Below are 26,371 nucleotides of genomic sequence, written 5' to 3'. Positions count from 1 at the left end.
TTTTTTTTTTTTTTTTTTTTTTTGGTGTAACTCAGACCTCTATCAAGATATGGAACATTACCCGTATTGCAGAAAGTTATCACTTGCCCCTTCCTATGAGACCCTCTCCCACCCTGGCAACCACTATTCTAATTTTTCTCATTTTAGATTTCTTTTGCTTATTCTAGGACTCCATATAAATAGAGCCATACAGTATGCACTCTTCCGTATAAGCACAATATTTACACAATTTCACTCAGTATAATATTTTAGAGGGCCACCTGTGTTGTTGCATGTATCAGTAGTTTGTTCCTTTTTTATTACTGAGTAGTATTTCTTTTTATGGATACAACAGTTTGTTTATCTCATCTTTTATTGATGAACATCTGGGCTGTTCCCAGTTTTTGGCTATTATGAATAAAGCTGCTATGAACATTCTTGTACAGGTCTTTCTGTAGACATATATTTTCATTTCTTTAACCAGGCCCATCCTTCTCCCTCCCATCTTCTGTAGGGAAAAACACTGTAATGGATTTGATATGTATTTTTATATGTTGGAACCCTGGTGGCACAGTGGTTAAGCGTTCGGCTGCCAACCAAAACGTCAGCAGTTCAAATCTACCAGCCACTCCTTGGAAACTCTATAAGGAAGTTCTGCTGTGTCCTGTAGGGTCACTATGAGTTGGAATCGATTTGATGGCAATGGGTTTGGGTTTGGTTTTATATGTTGACTTCATATGCATGTATCTATAACGATATGTATTATTTTGTGTTTTTTAAAGAATCAATTACTTTTAAATAAGTAAAACATAAACATTCAAAAGATTAAAAAGAGTATACAGTAAAAACTAGTTCCTTCCCCCTTTACACACAGCCCTCACCTGTTGTTTGTGATTCCTTCTAGAAATGAAATATACATATTGCCAGCATGTAAGTTTCCTTTAAAAAAACAAATAGATAAATGGCAGCATACCGTACACACTCTTCTGCACTTTCCTTTTTTCACTTAGTATGTCTGGCTCTCCTTCCCTGTTGTCTCACTACATACGGAGCTACCTCATTCTTTGTAACAGCGGTACATATTGTTACATGATATGTTGAGGTCACTGTTGGTTCAGAGTGAAAATTCTCACCGTCCGTTGGAGAGACCAGGATCGATTCTGGGCCAATGCACCTCATGTGCAGCCACCACTCATCTGTCAGTGGAGGCTTGCATGTTGCTATGATGCTGAACAGGTTTGAGTGGAGCTTCCAGACTAAGACAGACTAGGAAGAAAGGGCTGGAGATCTACTTCCAAAAATCAGTCAGTGAAAATCCTATGGATTATAACAGTCTGATTATCAGGGGGTCATGGGTATGGCTCAGGACCCAGCAGCATTTTGTTCCATTGTGCATCAAGTCCCCATGAGTTGGGGACTGACTCCATAGCAGCTAACAGCCATAACAACACTATATATTAATAAAATAGACATATTGTAACTGGATATGTAATTTTTTTTTTTTGGTGCTCAGAATTTTTTTTAAATATAAAGCTAGTATTTAATATCTACTGTAAGCTAACCTTGTGCTATGTGATTTTTTCTGTTTTAGTTTATTTTTTAATTAACGTACAATAGAATAGACTTTTTGTTGTTCTAGGAATTTCACTGCATATATAGATTCACATAACTACCATCACAATCACTATTCAGATGCTTCCATCATCCCAAACATTCTTCTGTGCTCATACCTTCTCTCTATCCCTAAACCTTAGCAACCACAGAGCTGTTCTCTGTCGCTGTAGTTTTGCTTTTTTGAAAATGTCATATAAATGGAATCATATATAATATGTGACCTTTTGAGACTGGCCTCTCACTTTGTATAAAGTCTTTGAGAATGATCCATGTTGTTGTCTGGACATGTCAATTTTAAGGTGCATATAGATTTCAGAAATGTGAGACGTTTAAAATATGAATCCCAAAATGGAGGAAATATATTAACATAACTGTATCTGGAAAAATACCAAAAATTTGATTCAGCTTCTGTCAGGGAAGTAGGATTGTAGTAGATGTACCTCCCCACCTAACACACTTCTGTCCTGACTTTTTTACAGTGATCTGTCATTTTCATAATCAGAATAAAATAACATTTCTACTTTGAAAGAAATCTATAGCATATGTAAAATAACGCGATGCTCTAGGCAGCAACTCTGTTGTGCATCAGTATGGGATATATGGGATTTTTTTCCAGTGAGCAGTGTCCATTTAGGGTGCACCTTACTTATGTCAATGAGTTTGCACAGTTTTCAACTACACACTAGCAAAATCCTCTCTGCCCTGCTCCTCCCCCTGGGACAGCTGAGCTGGGTCAAGTGTACATGGAACAGAACAAAACTCAGCAGTTGTTCACACCCAGAGCCAGCGCCTGTAACCTTTTTGTTATCAGCATTTGGCATTAACCATGAAATTAATCCATAACATGTTTCTGAAAATAAAACTTGGTATTTAGTTTTTTGGTTGAAGAAAGCTTTCAAGTATTAGTACAAGCCTCCCCCTCCTACCACCACCACCAAATGCATACACAGACTGCTGTTTTCCAAAGTTGTGTGTGTTTTAACCAAATGCTGCCTCCCTGCCATTGTGAGGTTTTCCTTTAGTGAAAACTGGTGCTGCATTTTCATCTCTGTGTTTTTTAATGTAATAAACAGATGAGGTTAGAGTGGTGGCTTATTTTTGGAATCTGACTTAGGAAGAAACTCTACTTGAGAGAATAACATACTTTATTCTTTTAATGTTGCACGAGACTGCATACTTACCAGGTAAATGTCTTTTGACATTACTAAGGCCTCTATTCAGTCTCTCTCTACAGAAAGTCCTTTCTTTTTCCTTAGACCTTCAATGAGTAATGTATTGGTTAGGAAAGAGTACTGTCCCTTATATGGCAGTATCTTCTGGTTTGAATGAAGACATCATCTATTTAAAGAAATAATTTTATTTGTCTAAATAAGTTTGGAGATAAAAATAAGGATTGTAAGATGGGTGCTGGAACACCATGAAGAAATCCCTAAAGGGTGTACTTAACGGATTTTAAAAAAAAAAAAAGGGTCTTTCTTCTTTGGGGAGATTAACTGGACCTAAACTTGGGAAGCCATTAATTTTTGGGAAATATCATTGCTGTGCTATACGAACTAGCTGGATGAAAGTCTGTATGTTATGTGTGTTCACATGTCCTTGACAGACTTCTCTGATGGCTTGCATGACACCCCCTTGTGTATTTATTCCTACCTCACAGGCTCTTGTGAGTTCCCTTTGTTGTTTTCTTGACTTTAATATTGGAGTCCTTGGGTGGTGCAAGTGGTTAATATGCTTGGCTGCTAACCACAAAGTTGGAGATTTGAGTCCACCCAGAGGCGTGTCAGAAGAAAGCCCTGGTGGTCTACTTTTGAAAAGTCAGCCATTGAAAACATTATGGAGGACAGTTTTACTCTGACACACATTGGGTCACCACGTGTCAGAATCAACTGGATGGCAACCGATTTTTTGGTTTTAATATTAGATCAATGAAGGCTTGGCCTTAGGGTCTTCTCTTTTCTCTGTCTACACTCCCCATTCTCCCCAAAGGCTAAATATCATTTGTATACTGCTGCTGCTACTAATGAGAATAATAATAGTCAAAACTTACGGAACACTTAACAGTTTTTTCTGTGTGTTCATTTATTTAATCTTCATATCAACCTGTTTATTTTCCCCATGTTAGATATTAGGAGGCTGAGACAGAGAGTTAAGTAACTTGCTAAGGTCAACAGCTAGTAAATGGCAGAGCTAGGTTCAAACATAGACAGTCTGGCACCCGAGTCTTTACTCTTAATCACTATGCCGTTACTCCACCTCTCATTCAGTCATTTCTGCATCTCCAGCCCCATATTCACATATCCAGATGCCTTCCTGACAGCTCTCCTTGGGTGCATCACTGAAACAACAAACTTAACATGTCTGAGATGAATTCCTGATCTTTACACCCTAATTCTTTTAATTAATGCATACTTCAATAAACAGCACTATCATTTATTCAGTTGCTCAAGCCAGAAACCAAACACTAAACAATTACAGTTAAATAATAGAAAATAAGGGACATGCTGATTTTAGATATTTATTATGTATAATCAGAGCCCTGGTGGCGCAGTGGTTAAGAGCTTGGCTGCAAACCAAAAGATCGGCAGTTCAAATCCACCAGCTGCTCCTTGGAAACCCTATGGGGCAGTTCTGCTCTGTCCTATAGGTTCGCTATAAGTTGAAATCGACTAGACAGCAACAGGTATTACATATAATACAGAGAAATTTCCGTAAGAAGTTTTAAAGTATAATTTCTTAAAGGCAAATAAATGTATAACAGATATTTTTATTCTCTATATGAAGAGCATTTTAAATTATTTTCTACTATGGTAAATGGTTTGCTCATTTCTAGGTAATGTGCTTATCTGATTAATATTGCCATCATTACTGCAATTTGAAAAAAAAAAAAACAAAAAACTTAAGGATGCCCTGATTTGGCATCTACCAAAAGGGTACAGTTAAAAAAAAAAAGAAGTGATTCCATTGTTTGACAGAACCTTTTTAAGCATGTCATTGTGTTAGCAACAGTCTATAAAAATAAACCTAACCTGAGAAGTTATGATCAGAGAATGTTCCTTGTGAGCATTTGCTTTGGAGATGGATGCCATTTCCATGGCCATCCATATCTATGTCATTGTTTAACATTTCATATTCCTTGGTATAAATTTTACTTTTTTTGTATGGATTTTAAGTGAAACTTGTTGCTCCATTTAGTATAGTTAACTATGAGGTATTTGTTCAGGAAAAATAACAGTTATACTTTAAGTTCTTTTGTTTAGTAACTTGTGTTTCTATTTTTGATGCTGTGTTTTAAGAGCTAAGGTAGAAGTGGTGTCAATTTCCAGTGCAAAAGGATTGAAGATTATACCTAACTTGATTTTACATTTTCTTTCTCTAAAATAGGAAATTCTTACATTTTGGACAAGTGCACATATCTAATTATAGATGCAATTAAGTAATTTCACCTATAAACCAGATGGTAGATTCTTTTACTCCGTCTGTGACTGCATTAAAGAATATCTGTGTATCTGTTTTAAATTATAAATGGATATAATAGTCAAAGTAATTTCCTTGCTTACTGAATTAGTTTAGTGAAGATAAATTTTTACTCAAGACTCTTTCACTTGATTTATAATCCCCTGCTCTAGTCTGTGCTAGAAACTGAGCTGAGCTTTAGGGATATGAAGAAATATAAGACTAGGTACTGTTGACTAGGACTTACAGAAAACTTTGAGGTATACAGCTAATTTTAGTGCAATGTAAAAAAGGCTCTGATGGGGATAATCTTGTACCATGGAGTTAAGGTTCAGGGAAATTTTTACCTGACGTATGACTCAGTGAATATAGATTTGTCCTATTATTAAATACTGTTTAAATTCTGTTTTCCTGATAATTGTTTATATTCTAATAGATTCAGTTGAGTGTTCATATTCTGATAGACTTAGTAGACATGCAGAAGATACCATTGGAAAGAAAAAGGCATGGATGTCAAAGAACTGACAAATGGGGCTAACAAGGAAGGAAAAGACTGCAGAGAATAAACCCAACCCCAATATATTAGGTAAGGATGGATTTCACATTCATCACCTGTGGAAGGGATTACTGGTCATGTGTTTGACTTTTCAGCCCATCTTGCTTGCATGAGTTGACATAGTTTGACAAAGTTTACACTGCAATTTAATGCATCAAAGAAAAAAAAAACTTTGCCTCGCAGTAGTAGTTTATGTCACGATGACTGTGTGTCATCCTTCTTTTAGGACAACAGCAGCCTTATAAAGTAGGTGTTATCCCAGTTTTATTGATGAAGAAGCTGTATAGGTTCTGGGGCTTTTTAAAGTCACACAGCTAGTAAGTGATGTGGCTGGAACTCAAGATTCCAAATTCCAAGCTCTTTCCACTCCATCTGGCTGTAAAGGAGCTTGTTGAGGTTTTATTTGGTTAAACATATAAAATAGCATTCCTTTTTCTTGCCAACTATAGTTTTAGCAATAGGCCCCTTGCTTGTGCAAGCTCCTGCGTTATCTTGAAAGGTCCATTTTAGACTTCTTTTCTTGAAGTGTTTTGAATTCAAGATACTGTTTAGTATTCCTTGAAGGCAAAGACCATCCAGAATCCAACAGAGGTCTGGGCATTAGTAGAGGTCTTAGTTGAATAAATGGACTCTGTTTGGAGTTGGATGGACATTTAAAGGACTAAGATAAATGAAACTACAGAATGATGGTTGATTTCTAGGTATTTTAAGTCTCTAAATTAGAGTTTTTAGCACAGTCTTAATTGTTCCTTGGCAGCATTTGGGTCTATTGATGAACATGTTGCCAATGAAGTAAAAGTTAAAGTTTTTATCCTACTTTGGCACTTTTGTGTCACACTTTTAAATGACTGCAGACTTCAAAGGACAGAACAGTAAAACAAGTAGGAAGAATTTTTGATAAGATATTTTAGGAACCAATAGAAATTGACTACTTTTTCCAAAGCACAATAATTATAGTATCTGTTTTAGTCATCTAGTGCTTCCATAAGAGAAATACCACAAGTGGATGGTTTTAACGAAGAGAAGTTTATTTTCTCACAGTCAAAGTAGGCAAAAAGTCCAAATTCAGGGCGTCAGCTTCAGGGGAAGTCTTTCTCTCTCTGTCGGCCTTCTTCTCTTCAGTGTTCCCCTGGACTAGGAGCTTCTCGGCGCAGGGACCCTGATCCAAAGGACGCACTCTGCTCCTGGCACTGCTTTCTTGATGGTATGAGGTCCCCCTGTCTCACTGCTCACTTCTGTCTTTTATATCTCAAGAGATTGCCTCAGGACACAATCTAGTCTTGTAGATCAGGTCCTGCCTTACTAACACAACTGTCACCCATCCTCCCTCATTAATGTCATAGAGGCAGGTTTACAACATACAGGAAAATCACACCGTACCAGGAATCATGGCCTAACCAAATTGATGCACACATTTTTTGGGGGACATAATTCAAACCATGACAGTATCCAAATGGCAGAACATTGGATTGCTGTTGTTGTTAGTTTCTGTCAAGTCCATTTTGGCTCATGGCAACCCCATGTGTGCAGAGTACAACTGTGCTTCATAGGGTTTTCAAGGCTGTGACCTTTCGAAAGCAGATAGCCAGGCCTGTCTTGCAGGGTGCCTCTGTGTGGGTTCAAACCACCAGTCTTTTGGGTAGTAGTCGAGTGTTTAACCATTTGTGCCACCCAGGGACTCTTTGAACATTGGATTAGGAACCTAGAAACGTGATTTCAGGTCTCCACTATTGCATGTATGTGACCTTGGTCCTCCATTTGCATTTCCATATGAGGGAGGAGTCTGTCTCTGATATTCTGTAAAGCTAGAAGACAGCCAGTATCTACCCTTTCTTTTCCCTTTCTTATTGGTCATTCAATGGGGATTACCATGTATTTATGACACATCCTATATGTTATTAGGAATTTATGTGACTAAATTTTGCAACTCAATCAAAAATCACTTCATTTATATTTTACCTTTAATGTAGTCTGAAGTGCATTATTCATTAAAAAGCACATGAACATTATGAAACTGTGTACTTTTACATTTTTATATATAGCTCAAAAATAGCTAGTCTTTAGCAGTAAATATGGTCTATAATTAACTGACTAATGCATAATATCATGTCCTTTAAGGAACTTAAAGAAGATTTATACATTAAATTATTTTTCAGTGAAAGCTTCAAAAACCTGAATTTATATTTTGAGATGTATGTTAATGTTATGGATTGAATTGTATTCTCCCAAAGTATGTGTTGTAAATCCTAACCCTATAGGGTCACTATGAGTTAAAATCGACTTCAAAGCAATGGGTTTGGTTTTTGGTTATACCTGTGGATGTAATCCCACATTTGGGAATAGGATTTTCTTTGTTATGTTAATGAGATCCTATCAGTTCAGGGTGTGTCTTTAGCCAATCACTTTTGAGATATAAAAAGTGCAAATTAGGCACAGAAGCAAGCAAGCACCAATGCGGGAAAGATAGATGCCACATGGAGATCTCCAAGGAACTCTAAGAAGAATGCTAGAGAAGTGAGACAAGGATTTTCCCCCAGAGCAAACAGAGAAAACCTTCCCCTAGAGCCAGTGCCCTAAATTCACACTTCTAGCATCCTAAATTGTGAGAAAATAAATTTCTGGTAGTTTCTTTAAAACCACCCACTTGTGGTATTTCTGTTACAGTAGCACTAAGAAACTGAGAGAATAATAATTTTTTTTTTTTTGATGGGACCTTAGAAAATATTTGTTTGAAATGCTTCATTTTATAGGAGAGAGAAGCAAGGAATGCAGAGATCAAATTATTTCCTTAAGGTCACACATCATCTCAGTTTTTTTTTTTTTTTTTTAGTTTAATCTTCCCACTACAAGACATAGCTGTTTCTTTTGGAGAAAATGTACATAGCAAAAGATACACCAGTTCAATAATTTCTACATGTACAGTTCACATTCTTCAAGTTATCCAACCATTCTCACCCACCTTTTTCAAATTATTTTACCACCATTAACTGTTACTGCCCCCTAAGCTTCACAGCTAATCTTTCAAGTTGCTGTTGTTAGTTTGATCTCACATAGATAATTCTTTAAGCACAGTGCTCAAAGCAGACATATTTTATTAATTAAGCTAAACTATTGTTTAGTTAAAAGAAGAACTTTGGGGGATAGTTTCAGTTTAAGATTTAAAGCTTAAAGATTATCTCAGGGCAGTAGTTTCAGGGGGACATACAGTCTCAGTGGCTCTAGAAAGCTTGGATTCCATGAGAATTTGAAATTCTGTTCTGCATTTTCTCCCTTTCGATCAGGATTTTTCTGTAGAATCTTTGGCCAAAATGTTGAGTAATGGTAGTCGGGCACCATCCAGTTCTTTTGATCTTATGGCAAAAGTGGCAGTTGTTCATGGAGGCAACAGACATACATTCCATTTCCTCCTCTCCCCACTCTCCTTCTTCCTCTGTCACTCCAGGCAAATAGACATCAACGTTGTGCTTTGGATGGCCACTTGCAGGCTTTTAAGACACCAGGCACTGTGTTAACTAGGAGGTAGAACAGAAGCACTAAGAAAAAATATTATGCCAGACAATTATAATCTTAAATTGTCTGCTTTCCTGCAATATTTTTTAAGGTATTAACATAAGAACTTGCAAAAATAAAAGGCATGTACTCAAATAGAAATGAAATTATGAATACAGCATTTTAAGTACCTTTTAATGTATAAAGTTAATTTAGAAGCTGAATCTTATCCCTTAAGGTTTTTGGCCACCGTTTATATAGTGCTATAAAAAAGTACTATAAAAAGTTTCGCAGCTAAGAAACAGAATGTTATCCTTTTTAAAACTGTGTTATAAGACTATAGCAGACGTACAGGGAAAGTCACATTTGTCAGGGCAGAGGTCTTTAGAATTCTATTTAAGTTACAGTTTAGAAGCTGAATGCACCAAGCTTATTTTCTCCATCACGAAATTATTCATGTAAACCTTTATGTTTTTATTAAAGGGACAATAACTTTAAGAAAAACAAGAATAAAAAAGAAAGCATCTTGCCGTAGTTTAATTTTCAGTGAATGCAAGTATGAGTTTTATGACCTTCATCGCCCTGATGAGTATACGGCATCTACAACTGATGATTGAGTATATGGCATCCATAACCGATGACTGAGTATACAGCATCCATAACTGATGATTGAGTATATGGCATCCATAACTGATGATTGAGTATATGACATCCATAACCAATGATTGAGTATACGGCATCCATAACCGATGACTGAGTATATGGCATTGATAACCAATAATTGAGTATACAGCATCTATAACTGATGATTGAGTATATGGCATCTATAACTGATGACTGAGTATATGGCATCCGTAACTGATGATTGAATATATGGCATCTATAACTGATGACTGAGTATATGGCATCTATAACGTATGAGCCAAGAGGATAGACCAGCCTCCCTGGAAGTAGAACACTGGGGATCAGTAAGGAGAACCACAGAAGAGGAACCATTTTAGAGCCTTCTTTATACCGTTTTCATCAATTCTAAAAGCTACATTTTCTCACATTTGAAGAGTTTGAAAATAGGAATATGTCTTATTAACAGCAACTTCTTAGCATTATGTCATGTACCATTGACAATTTGGTCCCTTTTATAATTGATGGGGTTTCAGAATCATTGAAATACACTGTTTATACCTTGCTTTATGATTCTGACTTCAGATTTTGGGGATCTTTGGATAAGACAAGGGCTTACAATTTATGCAGTTTATGTGTCCCCTTGGTGATCAAGTATGAGAAAATCAAGTATTTTAAAGTTTTATATTTGGTAGTTTTCTAGGCATCAAGTTCTCATCGAAGAAAGGCCAAACATAATTAATGAACAAAATCCTATTTTTAGGAAAGAAAGATGGAAGGAAAGGAGGGAGAGCAGGAAAGCCTGTGCAAACTTTTAGATTTGGAGTTGTTTGTTCCTTGGGATGCCTGAAAATCATGCCCAAACTGGTCTGAAGAACAAGTGATTTTTGAAGTGATTCTTTTTCAGGAGTATAGCATTGTCTTGAGTATGGTGATAAGGGCAGGAATTTATGGGTCAGATGGAATTGGGTGCATAGATTGACTCTACCACTTCTAGTGTGTGACCTTGAAAATTTTACTTTTTTGGATCTCTTTCGTCTCGTAAATAAAATTATGATACCTTAATTTTATAGTTGTTTAAAGGCAAAATAAGCTAGTTTAAGAAATGACAGTTACTGTTACTGTCATCATTATCAACATTGTGGTTATTTGCTATACAATATTAAATTCCTCCCTGGAAAATTTCATTTATTTTAATCCAGCAACCACTAATTTTGGGTGTCTACTATATACAAGGGGAAGAAGTATGATAACTTAAGGCAACTTCATTTACCTGAAGTGTGTACATTTAAGAATGATATTATCCTACTTCTTCAGTGATTCTAGCCACATACATAAGAAGAAAGAGGAAACTGATGTGAACGCCATGATTTATATTCACATAAATGAATTATTCACTTACATTTTAAAGGAATGTTGCATAGTATCTGTCATTTGATATTGTTGTCTTCTCTGTTTTTATTATTCAAGTTAAAAGCAATTATACAGCATTTGTATTTTCATAAGGTGCTTCCTGGACATTTGCTGGAATGTCCACTCCCCACCCCCACCCCCCATCTTCCACACACTCTGCTGGCCTTTAGCCTGGTCTAGTCCTATTCACCCTTTAGGCTTCAGTTCCAAGTTACTTTCTCAGGAGAGCTTCCAGAATATTCTGCCTTATGTTCCCTCATTTACCTCCCTTCATACCATGTATCACAGTTTACAGTTTCGTAGTTGTATATTTGATTAATGTCTTTCTTCCTCTAGGCTGCGTGAGAGTGGGGACCACATCTGATTTTTCTCACCATTGTATTCCCAGCACCTAAAACTGTGCTCAGTAAATATGTTATTTTTATTTATACAACCTCACTTATATATGGAAGTGTACTAGAATTTTGAGGCCAGGTAATTTGATAAGATTTTCACCATACAGACAGACCTATCCTCACACATTTACTGAGCATCTACCTTGTGTTCAAAAGTAAATGTCAAGTACAAAAGTATGTAGTTGACACTGAAAGAGTTTCAAAGTAAATAAGGAACTGGCAATCTAGGAACCCAGCTAAGGGTAAGAACCTGCATTTCTGAGTCATCTCTTTATCCAGGCATCTACTATTGACTTGAGTTTTCACGTTCTATATAAATGAACATATTTTATTACCCATATGGAAAGTACATGCTCTTATGAAAAATAGCCATTTGAGGACTCTGCAAATTATCCTTGCTTTTAGTATTGCTAGCAGATAAAAACAGCTGTTTTGACTAGGATAACAGTTGCTGAAGGAATTTCCTGGACAGTAAAATTCTTACGTTTAGCTTAGGTTTCACTTTTATTTCCCCCTCCAATGTTTGTTTCTTTCAATAGCCTCTCACTATAAATGTGAAGGTATTATAGTGTGTGTGTGTGTATGTGTATGTGTGTGTGCGTGCATATTTATGAGAGAAAGGGAGGATTAAAATCTTTTAAATGTTTTAAAATCTTTTAAATGTTATTATTCATTGTTGGGAAAAATAAGTGTATCATCGACGTTCTTGAACAATATTTCTACAAAATACACATAAAATACACATTGCTGTCGAGTTAATTCTGACTGATAGTGACCCTACAAGGACAGAGTGGAACTACCCCATAGAGTTCCAAGGCTGTAATCTTTATGGAAGCAGATTGTCACGTTTCTCCTGAGGAGTGGCTGGTGTGTTTGAACCACCAACCTTCCAGTTAGCAGCCAAACGTTTAAACATTGTGCCACCAGAGCTCCTTACAGGTAAAACAGAAGGACCATAATTATACAGGAGTCCTTGGGTGGTGCAGTTAACCTACTCGGCTGCTAACCAAAAAGTTAAAGGTTCGAGTCTACCCAGAGGTACCTCAGAAGAAAGGTCCGGCAGTCTACTTCCAAAAAACCAGCCATTGAAAACTCTTATGGAGCACAGTTCTACTCTGACACACATGGGGTCATCATGAGTCTGAATCCACTTGACAGCAACCTTTTTTTTTTTAAACTGTTCTTGGCACTTGAGATATATCAGTGAATAAAACAGACAAACTTACGTTCAAAGGGAGAGCGACAAGATATTGAACCTGATAATAAAATTATGCTGTGGAGAAAGGAAAAGTAGAGCAGGTAGGGTTGGTGACACCTGAGGGGTGGAGTACAGGTTCAGATTAAATAGGGTGGCCAGGGTAGCCTACTTGAGAAGGTGTTATTTGAATAAAGACTTGACTCATACATAGAAAAAAGTGTTTTAAAGATGTTTTCGTGGCCATATAAAGAATTGAGACAAATGGAGTAGATACTTTAGCCAACTTGTAATTCTACAGGAGGGGCAAAGGGAGTTTGCCTCTAGGCTTATTACTTTTAACGCTTTCATCTTTCAAGTGGAGTATTGTACAACTTTTCTTTGAGGAACAGAAAACTACCAGTTATTGTATTATGAAAACACACTTGAGTCAGATGATTTTTAGTCCTAAATATATTTTTATCATCTGTGGAACATTGTGCATTCTTATAGCAATTGACATATAATTCCAAAAAATCCATTGCTGTCGAGTCGATTCCGACTCATAGCGACCCTACAGGACAGAGTAGAACTGCCCCATAAGGTTTCCAAGGAGTGGCTGGCAGATTCGAACTGCTGATCTTTTGGTTAGCAGCTGAGCTCTTAACCACTGTGCCACCAGGGCTCTGACCTATAATTAGACAACAAAATACAATTCTCCCTTAGGGTGAAGATAATGTATAATAGGTTTCTTTATAAGAAATGTGGGAAAATGTCTCTCAGCTATCGAATTACTTAATATTATAGCTCCTTGAAGGAGTGCTTTACTCAAACGTTTCCAACATCTGTTCCAGCAAGAAAAATGATGCTGATCTTTGCAAATGTGCCTATAAATTGAAAGGCTGTGTCAGCATAGCCCAATTCAAACAGACCATTTTTTAAGAATCATTACCTACTTGTTATAGTTTAGTCATGAAATAGCATTGCCATTCAGGAAAACCGATATTATGGTGTTCTGTTAACTGTGCTGATATTTATTTTCCCTTTTGGAATTGTGGGTGCCCCCTCAGCAGGAGCAGCCCTTTCATAGACTTTGGGCATATAGTCTGATTTGACCTTCCTACCAAAAGCCCTCTGGCATGTGAGTACCTGGGTAGAAAGGTCACAGCTGTGTTTGCTTTAGGACACTTTTGGTGTTTCTGAGAGTGATCTCCTAGGTGTACTTATATGTGCACATTTTGGGATAAGCTTAACTTATTAGGGCTTATTACACTGAGACCTAATCTTCTGTAATAAAATAACTGGCAAATATCCTCAAGTCCAAAGTTGACTTCTGTTTTTCCTTTCTTCTTTCAGACTTCAGTTTTTTCCTCTCCCTTTCTTCCTTCCTTGTCAACAGCTATTTATTGAGAATTTGCTCTGTAATGTAGGCCTGGGGGATCAGTGGTGACCATAAAGTTTACAAGAAGTTCACAGAAGTGAAGTTTTTTTAGTGAAAATTTTAATTAAAAAATTAGTTCAAAATATTCAAAAATCTTTTGGGTTTATTTTTAAAAAGAGTTTTGTCAATTGAGTATATACAGAGATGATGAAACACAGCCAGAACCAAAACCAAACCCATTGCCGTCGAGTTGATTCTGACTCAAAGCAAACCTATAGGACAGAGTAGAACTGTCTCATGGAGTTCCCAAGGAGCGCCTGGTGGATTCAAACTGCTGACATTTTGGTTAGCAGCCATAGCTCTTAACCACTACGCCACCAAGGTTTCCAATGAAACACACAGAAGTCCTAAAAATCCGTCATGGTAATTGTAAAACATGATAGAATTCACTAATTTATGAGCATATTTCAAAATGTGTACCAAAATGTCCTGTTTTTGCAAGGACATTGTTTTAGTCAGTGGTAAAATCTCTTAGCTATCTTCTGTCAGAATCGTTACTGTGTAGTAACAACTGATTTGAGGTGAGTGAGTGAGTGTATGTGTGTGTCTTAAACCTGGGGAGCCAGGACTTACTACCCTACTTGGTTTCAAAGGCTGCTCATGACATCATTTCACGCTGCTTCTTTATCTCTCTTCATCTTAACTGGACTAGGCTGCTGCCTACTAACCACCAACATACTACATACTTTTCTGTCTTAGGCTATTCTCACTGACTGAAATTTTCTCTCCCTCTTGTCAATCATTGGAAATATAACTCCTTGTAACTGCAATCTCTTCCTTGATAGAAACCTTTGTTGACCCGACTGCAGGTGATTTCTTCTTTCATTTGTGTCTTTTGCTATAGCACCTATCAGGAGGTGCCCTGAGTTTATAACAGTAGAGTTGTGGGTACCCAATAGGTATTTTGTTTTTCCATTCAAAACCTTTTGACTGCCTGCTCTCCCAGGTATTGTGTTATAGGAGACACCATAATAAACAAGTTAGACCTGAAAGTCATGGATTTGAGAGGTTAGTGGTGATACTGAAAAGTAGTGTAATATGTGCTTTGAAGCACAAGGTAAATGGGAGCAGGTAACTGAAACATCTAAGCCAGTTCTGGGGGCCTATGTTTAGACATGGTTGCAGTTAAGACAGGGTCTCTGAGATGGTAGGAGGAGAGGAAATGTTGGGTGCAGATACTGGTAAATGAGTGAGTGAAAACCAAGGGAATTCCTATCTGAGGCCTTCTATTTTCTTTGTGAAGAAAGTGACAAAATTATCTGCTGAGACGGATGGAGGGAGAGCTTATCTGGAGGATCAAATAGGGTAGAAATCCAAACCAAACTAGATGCCGTTGAGTCGATTCTGACTCATGGCAACACACATTCTTTCGGAAGTAAATTGCCAGGCCTTTGTTTCCAGGTGCCTCTGGGTAGATTTGAACCACCAGCTTTTCAGTTAATAGCCAAGCAGTTAACTGTTGTGCCATCCAGAGACTCCAAATAGGGTAGATAAGGTTAAAAAAAAGAAAGAAAGAAAAAGCTCCTGTAGAGAATGAGAGAGAGGAAGAGAGAGATTTGTTAAGAGAAACTTAAAATGGATACCAAGGAGCAGTGAGGGCTTGGTTTAAGTCGGAGACTACAGGTAGTGGTGCCTTGCTCTGAAACCGTATGCTTTTTTACAGAAGCAGTCTACAGGCAGTTCCCATATAGCACAAAAAAAAAAAAACAAACAAACCAGTTGCCGTCAAGTTGATTCTGACTCATGGCAACCCCATGTGTATCAGAGTAGAACTGTGCTCCATAGGGTTTTCAGTGGCTGATTTTTAGGAAGTAAATCACCAGGCTTTTCATCCAAGATACCTCTGGGTGGACTCGAATTTCCAACCTTTCAGTTAGCAGCTGAGCACATTAACTGTACCACCCAGGGACTCCCAAAAGAAAGTAAATAATTGGAATGAATGAATGAGAATTCAAGTCACAGCTCTACAATTTATTGGTGCTAAGACCTTGGACAGGTCTTCAACCTTCAGTTCCCATCTGGACAACGTAGATGGTAATCCCTACTCACAGGATTGTTAACACTTCAACATCAAGTTAAAATTATATATATATATATGTAAGCATCTTAAAATACAAATCACCGCACAGAAAATAGTTATGATTTTACTTACATTATAAAAAATCAGAATCAGTAAAATTTTTCAGGATTTTTCAATACTGGATAGACAAAGATTAGCTTCCGAATCAAGGGACATTCAAGTCCAGTATAAGCTCTAGTTATAGTTCTAACAAGAGTAGACTCTAACATAACTCTAACAAAATAATTCTAACATAAATAGACTCTTTAAGTGGCTAGGTGGCACAAACAGTTAAGGGGTCTATTACTAGCTGAAAGGTTAGTGCTTCGAACCTACCCAGAGGCACAATGGAACACAGGCTTGGCGATCTGCTTCAGAAAGGTCACAGCCTTAAAAATTCTATGGAGCAGTTCTATTCTGTACAAACGTGGTTGCCATGAGTCGGAATTGACTCAACAGCAACAACAACAGGCAGCAGCAGCAGCAGTGAAGAAAAAAATTGAAAATAATCTCTCAGGTGCCACTAGCACTAGGACTAGCAAGAACATAGTTTTCTGGAAATATAAAAAATTAGGTTAAGAAGGGCCAACTAATAATGTTCTTGAAAAATGATTTATATTTATAATTAATGCAATATATTAAATGCCCTATTATCAAGCTCTATTTCTCTTTATATATTTTTAAATGCATTCAGAAAATATTCTGTTTATGCTGTACTTGTTATTTAAAAATAGTCAAACAAAATAGTACTGCTGTTAAAAATAAAAAAAAAGATTGACAAGTAAGTAGCCTGTTGACCTGTATTTTTTCTGTCCATGTAGCCTGACTGAATGTCATATATGGTAAAGCTAAAAATAGAAAACAAATACTAGCTGCTTCTCATTTCTCTTTCGTATGGAAATTTCTTTAATGAGCACAGTTGATACTGGCTGTCTTTTCATTTTAGTTTCTGGGCCTAATCCTCTGGGAATCTGAGTCTTCTTGTCTTCCAGCATGCCTAATAGTCTGAATGTTTAACATTTTTAATGGGTAGTTGTTCATCAGAGGTTCTTTTCACATATCGTTTCCATGCTTCTACTTATATCTCCCAATTAATCCAAATTACCAACTGACCTCCTCTAGAGAGAGACCAAAAAAAATAAGCAGCCCCCAATCCGCAGAAGTAACTGCTTGCCAATTGCATTGACAATATATAATCGTTGCTGCTCAAGATATATATTTGTAGTGATTTACTAGGGAATATAAACCGACATTGAATGTGATCCTTTATCAGGCTGTTACATTTTGTCAGATCTTCTAACTGTGAATCTTCTCATCTGATTTAGGAGCCACTGTAGGCAACAAGGTCCCTCCCATAGCCAGTAACTGCTTAGCTGAGATATTTCCTTCAGGCACTTAGTGAAGTAGAATATTGGTAATGTGATGACAGTTGTATAGTCCCAGGACACAGATCGCTTTGCTGGAGACTTCTAATGAAGGAAATAAAAGGAGAGAGAAAGGGGAAGAGAAGAGTACATGGAAGATGGAAAGTATGAATTTTTTAAGAATTAGTAAACAGGTGTTAGAAGAGAGGGGAAAGTAGGTGGTGAAAGAGTGAGTGTGTGTGGGTGCATGTATTAGAATTTATGTGAATTGTGCTGAAAAAAAAGTGAGTCATGGGACAAATGCTAGAACAGAGGGGCAGTGAGGACACCTTTCAACCAGCAGTGTCCTGGTGAATATAGGCAGAGAAAGCCAACCAGTTGCTGTTGAGTCAGTTCTGACTTAGACAACCCCGTGTGTGTCAGAGTAGAACTGTGCACTATAGAATTTTCAGTGGTTAATTTTTTGGAAGTAAATCAGCCAGGCTTTTCTTCTGAGGTGCCTCTGGGTGGACTCCAACTTCAGCCTTTCAGTTAGCAGCCAAGCACATTAACTATTAGCACCAATAATAATAAATGTTATTAGAGTTATGCAAAATAAATATAACATAATTATCTTGGGTGTTTTATTACTATTGATCGATTAGCTGGAGCCCTGTTGGTACAGTGGTTTAGAGCTATGGCTGCTAACCAAAAAGGTCAGCAGTCCAAATCCACCAGCTGCTGCTTGGAAACCCTATGGGGTAGTTCTACTCTGTCCTATAGGGTCTTTATGAGTCAGAATCGATGCAATAGCAACAGGTTTGTTTTACTTTAATTTTTAATTGCACAATGCCACCTACTGGATTTATTCTAGAAAAACACCGTCATATTTTCTTAGCTTTCCAGGTTTGGTATACCTGCTTTTAATATTTAGTCACTGTCTGTTGTTTATCATTTTCCTAAAAACATAAAATCTGTAGTCAGATCTTTCTTAATCATGTAGATGCTAAAACTAAAATACATATTCTACAAACTTTATAAAAATCATCATGATGGTTCTCTTTGACATTGTGCTTCCTTTTCTTTGAGCATCTATTTTTGTTTTGGAAATGCAGTCTGTGAATAGTTTAACATTACCTTTTTAGGCTAAAAAGGGCTTTTGTTAATGATCTTGAAACATTATCTCCCAACATTATTTCTACTCATATCCTGTTCTTTTAATTATATATATTTATATGCTTGTTAATGTCTTTCTACTCCCCTAGACTATAAGCCTCACAAAGGCACGCAATATACCCAGCACCTAGTATAAAAAATATTTACCTGAGATAATAGCAGGAATATTTGGAAAATCCATGTTTTAAAATAAGAAGACCTTAAAAATTTTACCAATATATCAAGAAGGTTTCCACTGATACATCTTGCTGCCTACTTCTTTTATATGAAAAAGTAACCAAAAGTTTTTGTGTTGTTTTTCAATTATTGGTATTTTAGCACCTAGCTTCCCAGTGAACTACATTCTGACTTGTGTTCCAGAATCCACCATGATGTTATACATGCACAAAAAAGAGATACATTTTATTTAATTAAAGTGCTGTAATTAAAATTAGTACCAATATTATATTTGGCATGGTCCTGGTAATCCAAAAATACAGGCAAAGAATTAAATATTATTCTCTTTCCTCTTCTTTCCTCAGCTTCCCCATCACTTTTCAAATTGTGTTAACTGGGCCATGCCACACAGAGTCAGAACCAAGAATAGTCAGAGGAGGTTTTTGGAGCCAGTATTTCTATCCTTTCACTTTTCCATTTAAGATAAGAACAGGGAATAAAAAGGACAGGGACATACTAGAGGCCAAAAGATCAAAGCACATTTATGAGCAAAATTATGAAACCTAAAAATATTTTAAATGTGATATAATGTCTTTTGTAAGAAAAAAAATTAGGGAAAAATTTGGAAAGTCATTTGTGTTATAAAGCACTAATGCTGAACTCAGAAGACAAGTGAGATTAGCTGTTTATGAGCTCTTGCACACACTACTGTGTAGCAGATAAGCAGACATCTGGAGAGAGCAAAGAAAAATCTATGATGGTTTTCAACATGGCCTGAGGGAGATGAAACAAGACAGCACAATTTAGAAACCCAGGTCCTGTTGCCTGAAAATAAAATGTAAACAGTTAAAAAGCTTTTAACATTCTTTACTGTCACCACAATTGTCTGAAGACCATACTTACCTATCCATCATCCTGCTTCCAAAAGAGTGAAAGTCGAAAAAATGTAAGTATATTTAATAGCCTAGATACAGTCATTGCTTGATGCCGGTTTATTACTAGACATTCCTTTTCAGTGCGGCAAGTTTGAATCTGCCAGGATTGGAATGCTTAGGTGTTAGTTGCTGACAATTTCATGGTAATTTTAGGCTGGGCCTGCCTTTGAGCAAATCATATCAGTAAAAATAAAGTCGATTCCCTTCCATTACCTCTGGTTTGTCTAGAAATAATTGCATCATAGTTCGTTTCTGAAGTCTCTCAGGGAATTGATTATAGCCTTTGCACTTTTTGAAAATAAGAGGATGAGAAAAGAAAATAAAAATAAAAGGACTGCTGGAGTGGATGCAAATGGCAAGCTTTCTCCATAGTTTAACTCCTCAAAGCATCTTCTGATCTCGAAAGTTGAAGCTGTAGAACAGAACGGTAAAAGAGGCAGCACTGATAACTGGATTTTTGAGGACTCAGAAAAAGCTACCTTATCATTACATTTTTACTGTTTTTCACTTCTTACTCCCCTAATTCTCTATTCCTGGTTCTAAGGATCTCTTGCTTGTACCTACATCTTTTTGTTCATTTCCCTCTTATCTCTTCAGATTATTCCTTGTTTTACCAGCTAAAGAGCACAAACATTTGTCACTTTATGCCTTTTAAACAAAAGGCTTGTATAAAAAAGAGTACTGTATGCTTTAATATATTTGTGTGTATGTGTATACATTTAAATCAAATTCCTAGAGTGTTTTTAAAATCTATTCTGCATCTCAGCTTTTTACCCTAGATTGTATCAAAAGCTCCTGAAAGGTAGATTCCATGCCTTCTAGATCACATTTATAATAACATTTTGCAATAACAAACAAGTTGGCTGGTTTAAATATTTATATAAATAAATGCCTTCAGGAACTCAAGAGAGTCCATTTCAAACTTATCCAGCTGTAACTCTCCAGTTAAGATACTCCTTCCTGAGCTGAGTGTTTTTGAGAGAGGAGAGGTGGTTCTATATAGAGATGATAAGTTACCTTTTATCCAACAATTCTGTGCCAGACACAGTGCTCTGTACTACACATGTTGTAGTGTTGTTAGGTGCCGTTGAGTCCGTTCCGACTCATAGCGATCCTATATACAACAGAACGAAACACTGCCCGGTCCTGCACCATCCTCACAATCGTTGTTATGCTTGAGCTCATTGTTGCAGCCAGTGTGTCAATCCATCTCGTTGAGGGTCTTCCTTGTTTTCGCTGATCCTCATGGATTACCCACATGTATTACTTGTTTAATCCTTGTCACAATCTTACCAGTGGGGCGCTAGAACTATCCATGCTATGGATCAGAAGAGACAATAAATAAGAAAATCTTATCTGCTGTCTGGCTTCCTTGGACCGGAGGTAGAAGCAGGGCAGTTCAGAGTCAGTAGGGAGTGCTTCCAAACTTTTTTTTTAAATCCCTTCCCTGACTCCTTTGCATAATGTGTTGAAACTGCTTTTTCTGCTCTGGGACCTCACAGTCGGTGCCTGAAACCTCAGCTGTGGATTAGTCTTCACATTGACCATCTGGTTGTTGTTGTTAGGTGCTGTCAAGTCGGTTCTGACTCGTAGTGACCCTATGCACAACAGAAAGAAACTCTACCCGGTCCTGTACCATCCTCACTGTCGTTGCTGTGTTTGAGCTCTTTGTTGTAGCCACTGTGTCAGTCCATCTCATTGAGGGTCTTCCTCTTTTTCGCTGACCCTCTGCTTTACCAAGCATGATGTCCTTGTCAAGGTACTGATACTTCCTGATAACGTGCTCAAAGTATGTGAGGTGAAGTCTCGCTGTCCTTGCTACTAAGGAGCATTCTGGTTGTACTTCTTCCAAGACAGATTTGTTTGTTCTTCTGGCAGTCTATGATATATTCAGTATTCTTTATCAACACCATAATTCAAAAGCATCAATTCTTCTTTGATCTTCCTTATTCACTGTGAGGTGATTGAAAACACCATGGCTTGGGTCAGGCACACCTCAGTCCTTAAAGTGGCATCTTTGCTTTTTAACACTTTAAAGAGATCTTTTGCCATCTGGGTAGGGAGCAAAAGTGGACTTCAGCAGAAAATAGCCTTATGAAGCCACCTCCTCGCCGCCTACCTCCTCATCTTCAGATCTCCAGTAAAAAGCTAGCAATCTGCTTCATTTACGTATTTTTCTGAACGTTAGTCAACGTGCCAAACCCTATCCTTCTCATGCTTTTCTAAAAATATTTCCTTTAGGGAGATTTATAAAAATAAGAACCCTTGTGGTTTTAGTCTGAAAGGTGGAAGAGTTAGAAACAGGCCATTTTCTAATGCTGAAGCATTTTCCCTTTCAAACTTTAAAAAATGTATAATGGTTTCTATGTATGTTTATGAGGAAGAAGCAATTGAAATGTTTATTTTTTAGTTCTGGCAGAGTATGACTGGCCACGTTAAGAGCACTCTGTGAATCATTTTTTCAGCTGATAGAGTGACAGAAAAGGCAGAACCAGCCTCCTTGCCTAAATAAGTGAGAATTATCGCATATTTCTTCAAACAGACAGTTGTATTTTTGAAGACATATTTTGTATAGTTAGATGAAACTATGTAAACAGCGTACTGCTATGCAAAATAAAGTTTATAAAATCAGACCCAATTTACTTCTTTATTTATAGTCTATGAACAAACTTAGCAAAATATGTGGTGAAAGGTATCCAGGACATTTTTAACATAAGTATTGTTGAGTATTATTGCCATCATTATATCTCTGTGTTCTTCCCTTCCTTTCTCTCTCCCTCTCTGCTTCACACACATCTACACAAACATTGTTATTAGGTGCCATCGAGTTGCCATATATATAAACATATATAAATATTAAGAGCTCGGCTGCTAACCAAAAGATTGGCAGTTTGAATCCACCAGCTGCTCCTTGGAAGCCCTGTGGGGCAGTTCTGCTCTAACCTGTAGGGTCGCTGTGAGTCGGAAATGACTCAACAGCAATGGGTTTGGTTTTGGGTATATATAAACATATGCTTATAAATGAGAGAGACATTTAATTTTTGTTTGAGTATTGTGGACAACATTTTATTGCTTGAATTCACATGGTATCAAACAAGGCATCCTTACTCTCCTGGAGAGTGTTAAAAGTTAAGAGTTCCATAAAACGTGCCATTAGAAGACTTTTCAGATTACAATTAATACATAGGATTTCTGAAATACTTCTTGCTTAATTTTACTTGTTTCTTACAGTCTCCCCTTTACGTGGTAAATCATGGCGAGGATGGACCAGTCAGATGCAATAGGTGCAAAGCCTACATGTGCCCATTTATGCAGTTCATTGAAGGAGGAAGGAGGTATCAGTGTGGATTTTGCAGCTGTGTGAATGATGGTAAGTGGTGCCATTGAATGCTTTTTGTGAAAGCTCTTTATTAAGTGAAACACATTACAGTTGTTAACTTAGGAGAAGCATCGATGTTTTTTTATTTTCTATTTAGTAGTACCTTCTTCTTTGTAATTTCACTGGAAGGAAATTAATCAGAACATGCTCCATTTGGGACATCCAAGCCCCTCCTGGCCTAACACAGCTCCATGAGCCTCACGTGGAAGCTGCAGTGTTTCTTCTAAAAGAAACTCAAAAGTAGGAAGACATTTCATTCTCAGTCTCCTTCCACAAAGACTCAGCTAGAAGCAAAATGTGACATTTTACCTCTTATAGTTACAGATGGTAAAGCAGAGAGACTTTTCCTCTTTTGTCATTCTTCAGGCTTATTCTTGAATATGAGCTCATTCATATTTAGGAAAAGCTTATGTATAACTAAGGGCTTTAACACTTATATGGATTTTTTTTCTCAGATATAAATCCTGGATTGTTAAGAGAAGAAAGAAAATTACCACGAAGGGCTTTTCCATGTTCATTTTATTATCAGTTTTATTCCAGTATGAATTCACTGATGTTGAAAAAAACTGCAGACTTGCTAAAAGTGTGCTCATATTTATTACACTTATAGCGTTTCTCTATATTTTTAATTCTTTAGTGTTAAAGCACATACTCAGTTTGAAAGTGTCCTCACATTCTTTTATATTTATAGGGTTTTTTAGAATAGTTTATGTGATGATTATTAACATAGGACTTTTCTACATGTTTTCATCTGTTCCTGTCTTCATGGACATTCTTCCCTGTGGTTAATGAGAGTTGAAGAATGTATAAACACTCTTTCTGTCTATGCTGTACACTGAGCCATGTCTCCAAGTGTGCTGGTTACTCCCTGACAGTTGAGCTCAGGCACAGTTTTCTGCTTACATAATTGCCTTCATGGCATCTCTGCTCTGTGATCATTCTCTGGAGGGAGAGCACTGCTTGTGTCTTCACTTTGCTGCCCCTTTACCGTGGTCCATCGCTTTGCCCACCTTAGAGTGCCCGACTGGTATTGTTATTCTTTCTCACAAAGACCCTTCATCAGTTCTGAAAATTACCTTGCTGTGGAGTTGAATCTTTGGTTTCTGATGGTCACACAGACCTCTTGGGATATCTCTCTCTTTGCTCCAACTATGGCATCTACTCAGTGGAAGTTAGATATCCCAGTGAGACCAGATTCTGTTAGCTCTCTTCTCTTTCTAAGGAAGATCTTGTTCCATCTCTAATCCTGGATGAAATCTACAAGCAAATCCTTGCATATTATTAAATCTTGGGACTTAAACTTCAAGAGAGTTCCCTGGTTGATACAAATGATTAAGCGCTTAGCTACTAACCAAAAGGTTGGAAGTTCAAATCCACCCAGAGTCACCTCGGAAGAAAGGCCTAGTGATCTACTTTCAAAAAGTCATAGCTATTGAAAACCCTGTGGAGCACAGTTCTACTCTAAGACACATTTGGTCACCATGAGTCAGAACTGACTCAGTGGCAACTTTTTTTGTTTTGTTTTTTAACTTCAGGAACCCAGTGACAATTCATTTATCTGTGCTATAGTTTTGGGGGAAAATGTCATAAGAAGGCAGAAGCCTCTTCTGAAGCATTTGGTTGAAGTTCTCCAGCAGGGTCCCAAGTTCCTCAGTGCCTTTACCCAAGCCCTCAGCTTTCTTAGCAGGGTGATCAGAAATTTATCCAGCCCTTGGAGCATCCAGGAGGAGCCCTGGTGGCACAGTGGTTAAAGCGGTCAGCAGTTCAAACCTACTAGTCACTCCACAGGCCAAAGATGTGGCAGTTTGCTTCCACAACAATTTACAGCCTTGGAAACCCTATAGGGTCACCATAAGTTGGAATCGACTTGACAGCAGTGGGTTTGGGTGTGGGTGATGCATCCAGGATCTTCAACTTGATGAGACTCCCTCATCTCACACCCCAAGTGTCAGCTCATGGCCTTAAAAGACCCAGCCATTTCTGAGTAGAGAAAAACTATTCTGCATTCTTGCCAACACAAGACTGTTATCTTCTTTCAGTAGATCCTGTTCCTGTGGATATCCACTGCTAGGAGGCTGCCATGTTCATGTTACAACAGGGTTATTCATACTGGGCTCGAATATTTGTCCCCGCAAGGAAGCCAGTGTCCCTTAGGTTTACGTTGACGACTACATTCTTCATTTAGGTTTAAAGAAGTCAGACGTTTGTTGGAGTTAGAAAGAACCCAGCAGGCTCAGTCATGTGGTTCCACTCTGTTTCTCTGCAAATTGTCTAGAAACTGTCCAGTGGGAAGCATATAAGGTCAAAAGGCCTGCAGGAAAACAGGTGTGATATGGCAGCGCATAAGGGTGTTCTTTGCATTTTGTTTTACAAAACATGACAGATAATATTAAATACTAAAATACATAAAATTAGTTAATTTAAAAGAACAAAAAGTTCGCATATTACATGTAGATGTGTGAATGTGAATGAGTTACAGGTGCTATATAGAAATCACTGACCCAGACATCCTGTGGGCCAGTGTGGCATCCTCTGTCTCATCTAAATGCAACAAAACTGCAATTTAAGGCCCTCTTCATTTACTTAGCTCAGCTGATACTGTCAGTTTCCATTTCTACAGTTGTTTTCAAGACATTTCATTTCCCAAATTCAGAGATCTCTATGTACTTATCAACGTTATAAAACTTGTCTTAAAAGAAATGGCCATGATATGGTTAAGAAAATAGAAAAATCAAGCATTGGTGATTTTTGTTTTTTAAGCCCAACCTAAGAACACAGTCCTGTTGAATGTAATCCATGTGTTAGTTTCACAACTAAAAACAATGAATACTGAGTTGTTTTTTTATAAAAAGACATTACTTTTGTGGTTTTACAAATGAAAATGTTCTTTACAAAATGCTTAAAACCAGAGCATTGCTGGTTATTCTGAATTCTTCTCCTGGCAGTGGCTTTGATGGCCAGTACTATTAATCTCAAGGCAGCTGGAGTTCACTTTCACAGAGATACAAGGCCATATTTGTGCAAGTATTCAGTATGTGACTCATCAGTGTGTGCTATTGGATGACTTCCAGGTCTTCGCCAGAACGAACCTTCTTAGACATTTGAATCCAATTAGAGTTCCTCATTCGAGATCTTAGTGGTGTAGTCTTTTCCTAATACAGTAATCCTGTCCTTTCTGAAGCCCAAAC

General features: G+C 37.4%; 1 protein-coding gene across 1 annotated transcript in view; it reads left to right on the top strand.

The window, feature by feature from the left end:
- The window catches only part of SEC24D (SEC24 homolog D, COPII coat complex component), a 104,313-nt gene that overhangs the window by 28,838 nt on the left and 49,104 nt on the right, over window positions 1-26,371 (top strand). Inside the window, exon 9 of the mRNA XM_023741103.1 lies at window positions 23,036-23,174. Within this exon, the coding sequence (XP_023596871.1) occupies window positions 23,036-23,174 (139 nt within the window). The remainder of the gene's footprint in view (window positions 1-23,035; window positions 23,175-26,371) is intronic.

This window comes from Trichechus manatus, unplaced genomic scaffold (genome assembly GCF_000243295.1).
Source record: "Trichechus manatus latirostris isolate Lorelei unplaced genomic scaffold, TriManLat1.0 scaffold00171, whole genome shotgun sequence".
Taxonomy (NCBI): Eukaryota; Metazoa; Chordata; class Mammalia; order Sirenia; family Trichechidae; genus Trichechus; species Trichechus manatus.
This window is presented reverse-complemented; position numbering and strand designations above follow the sequence as displayed.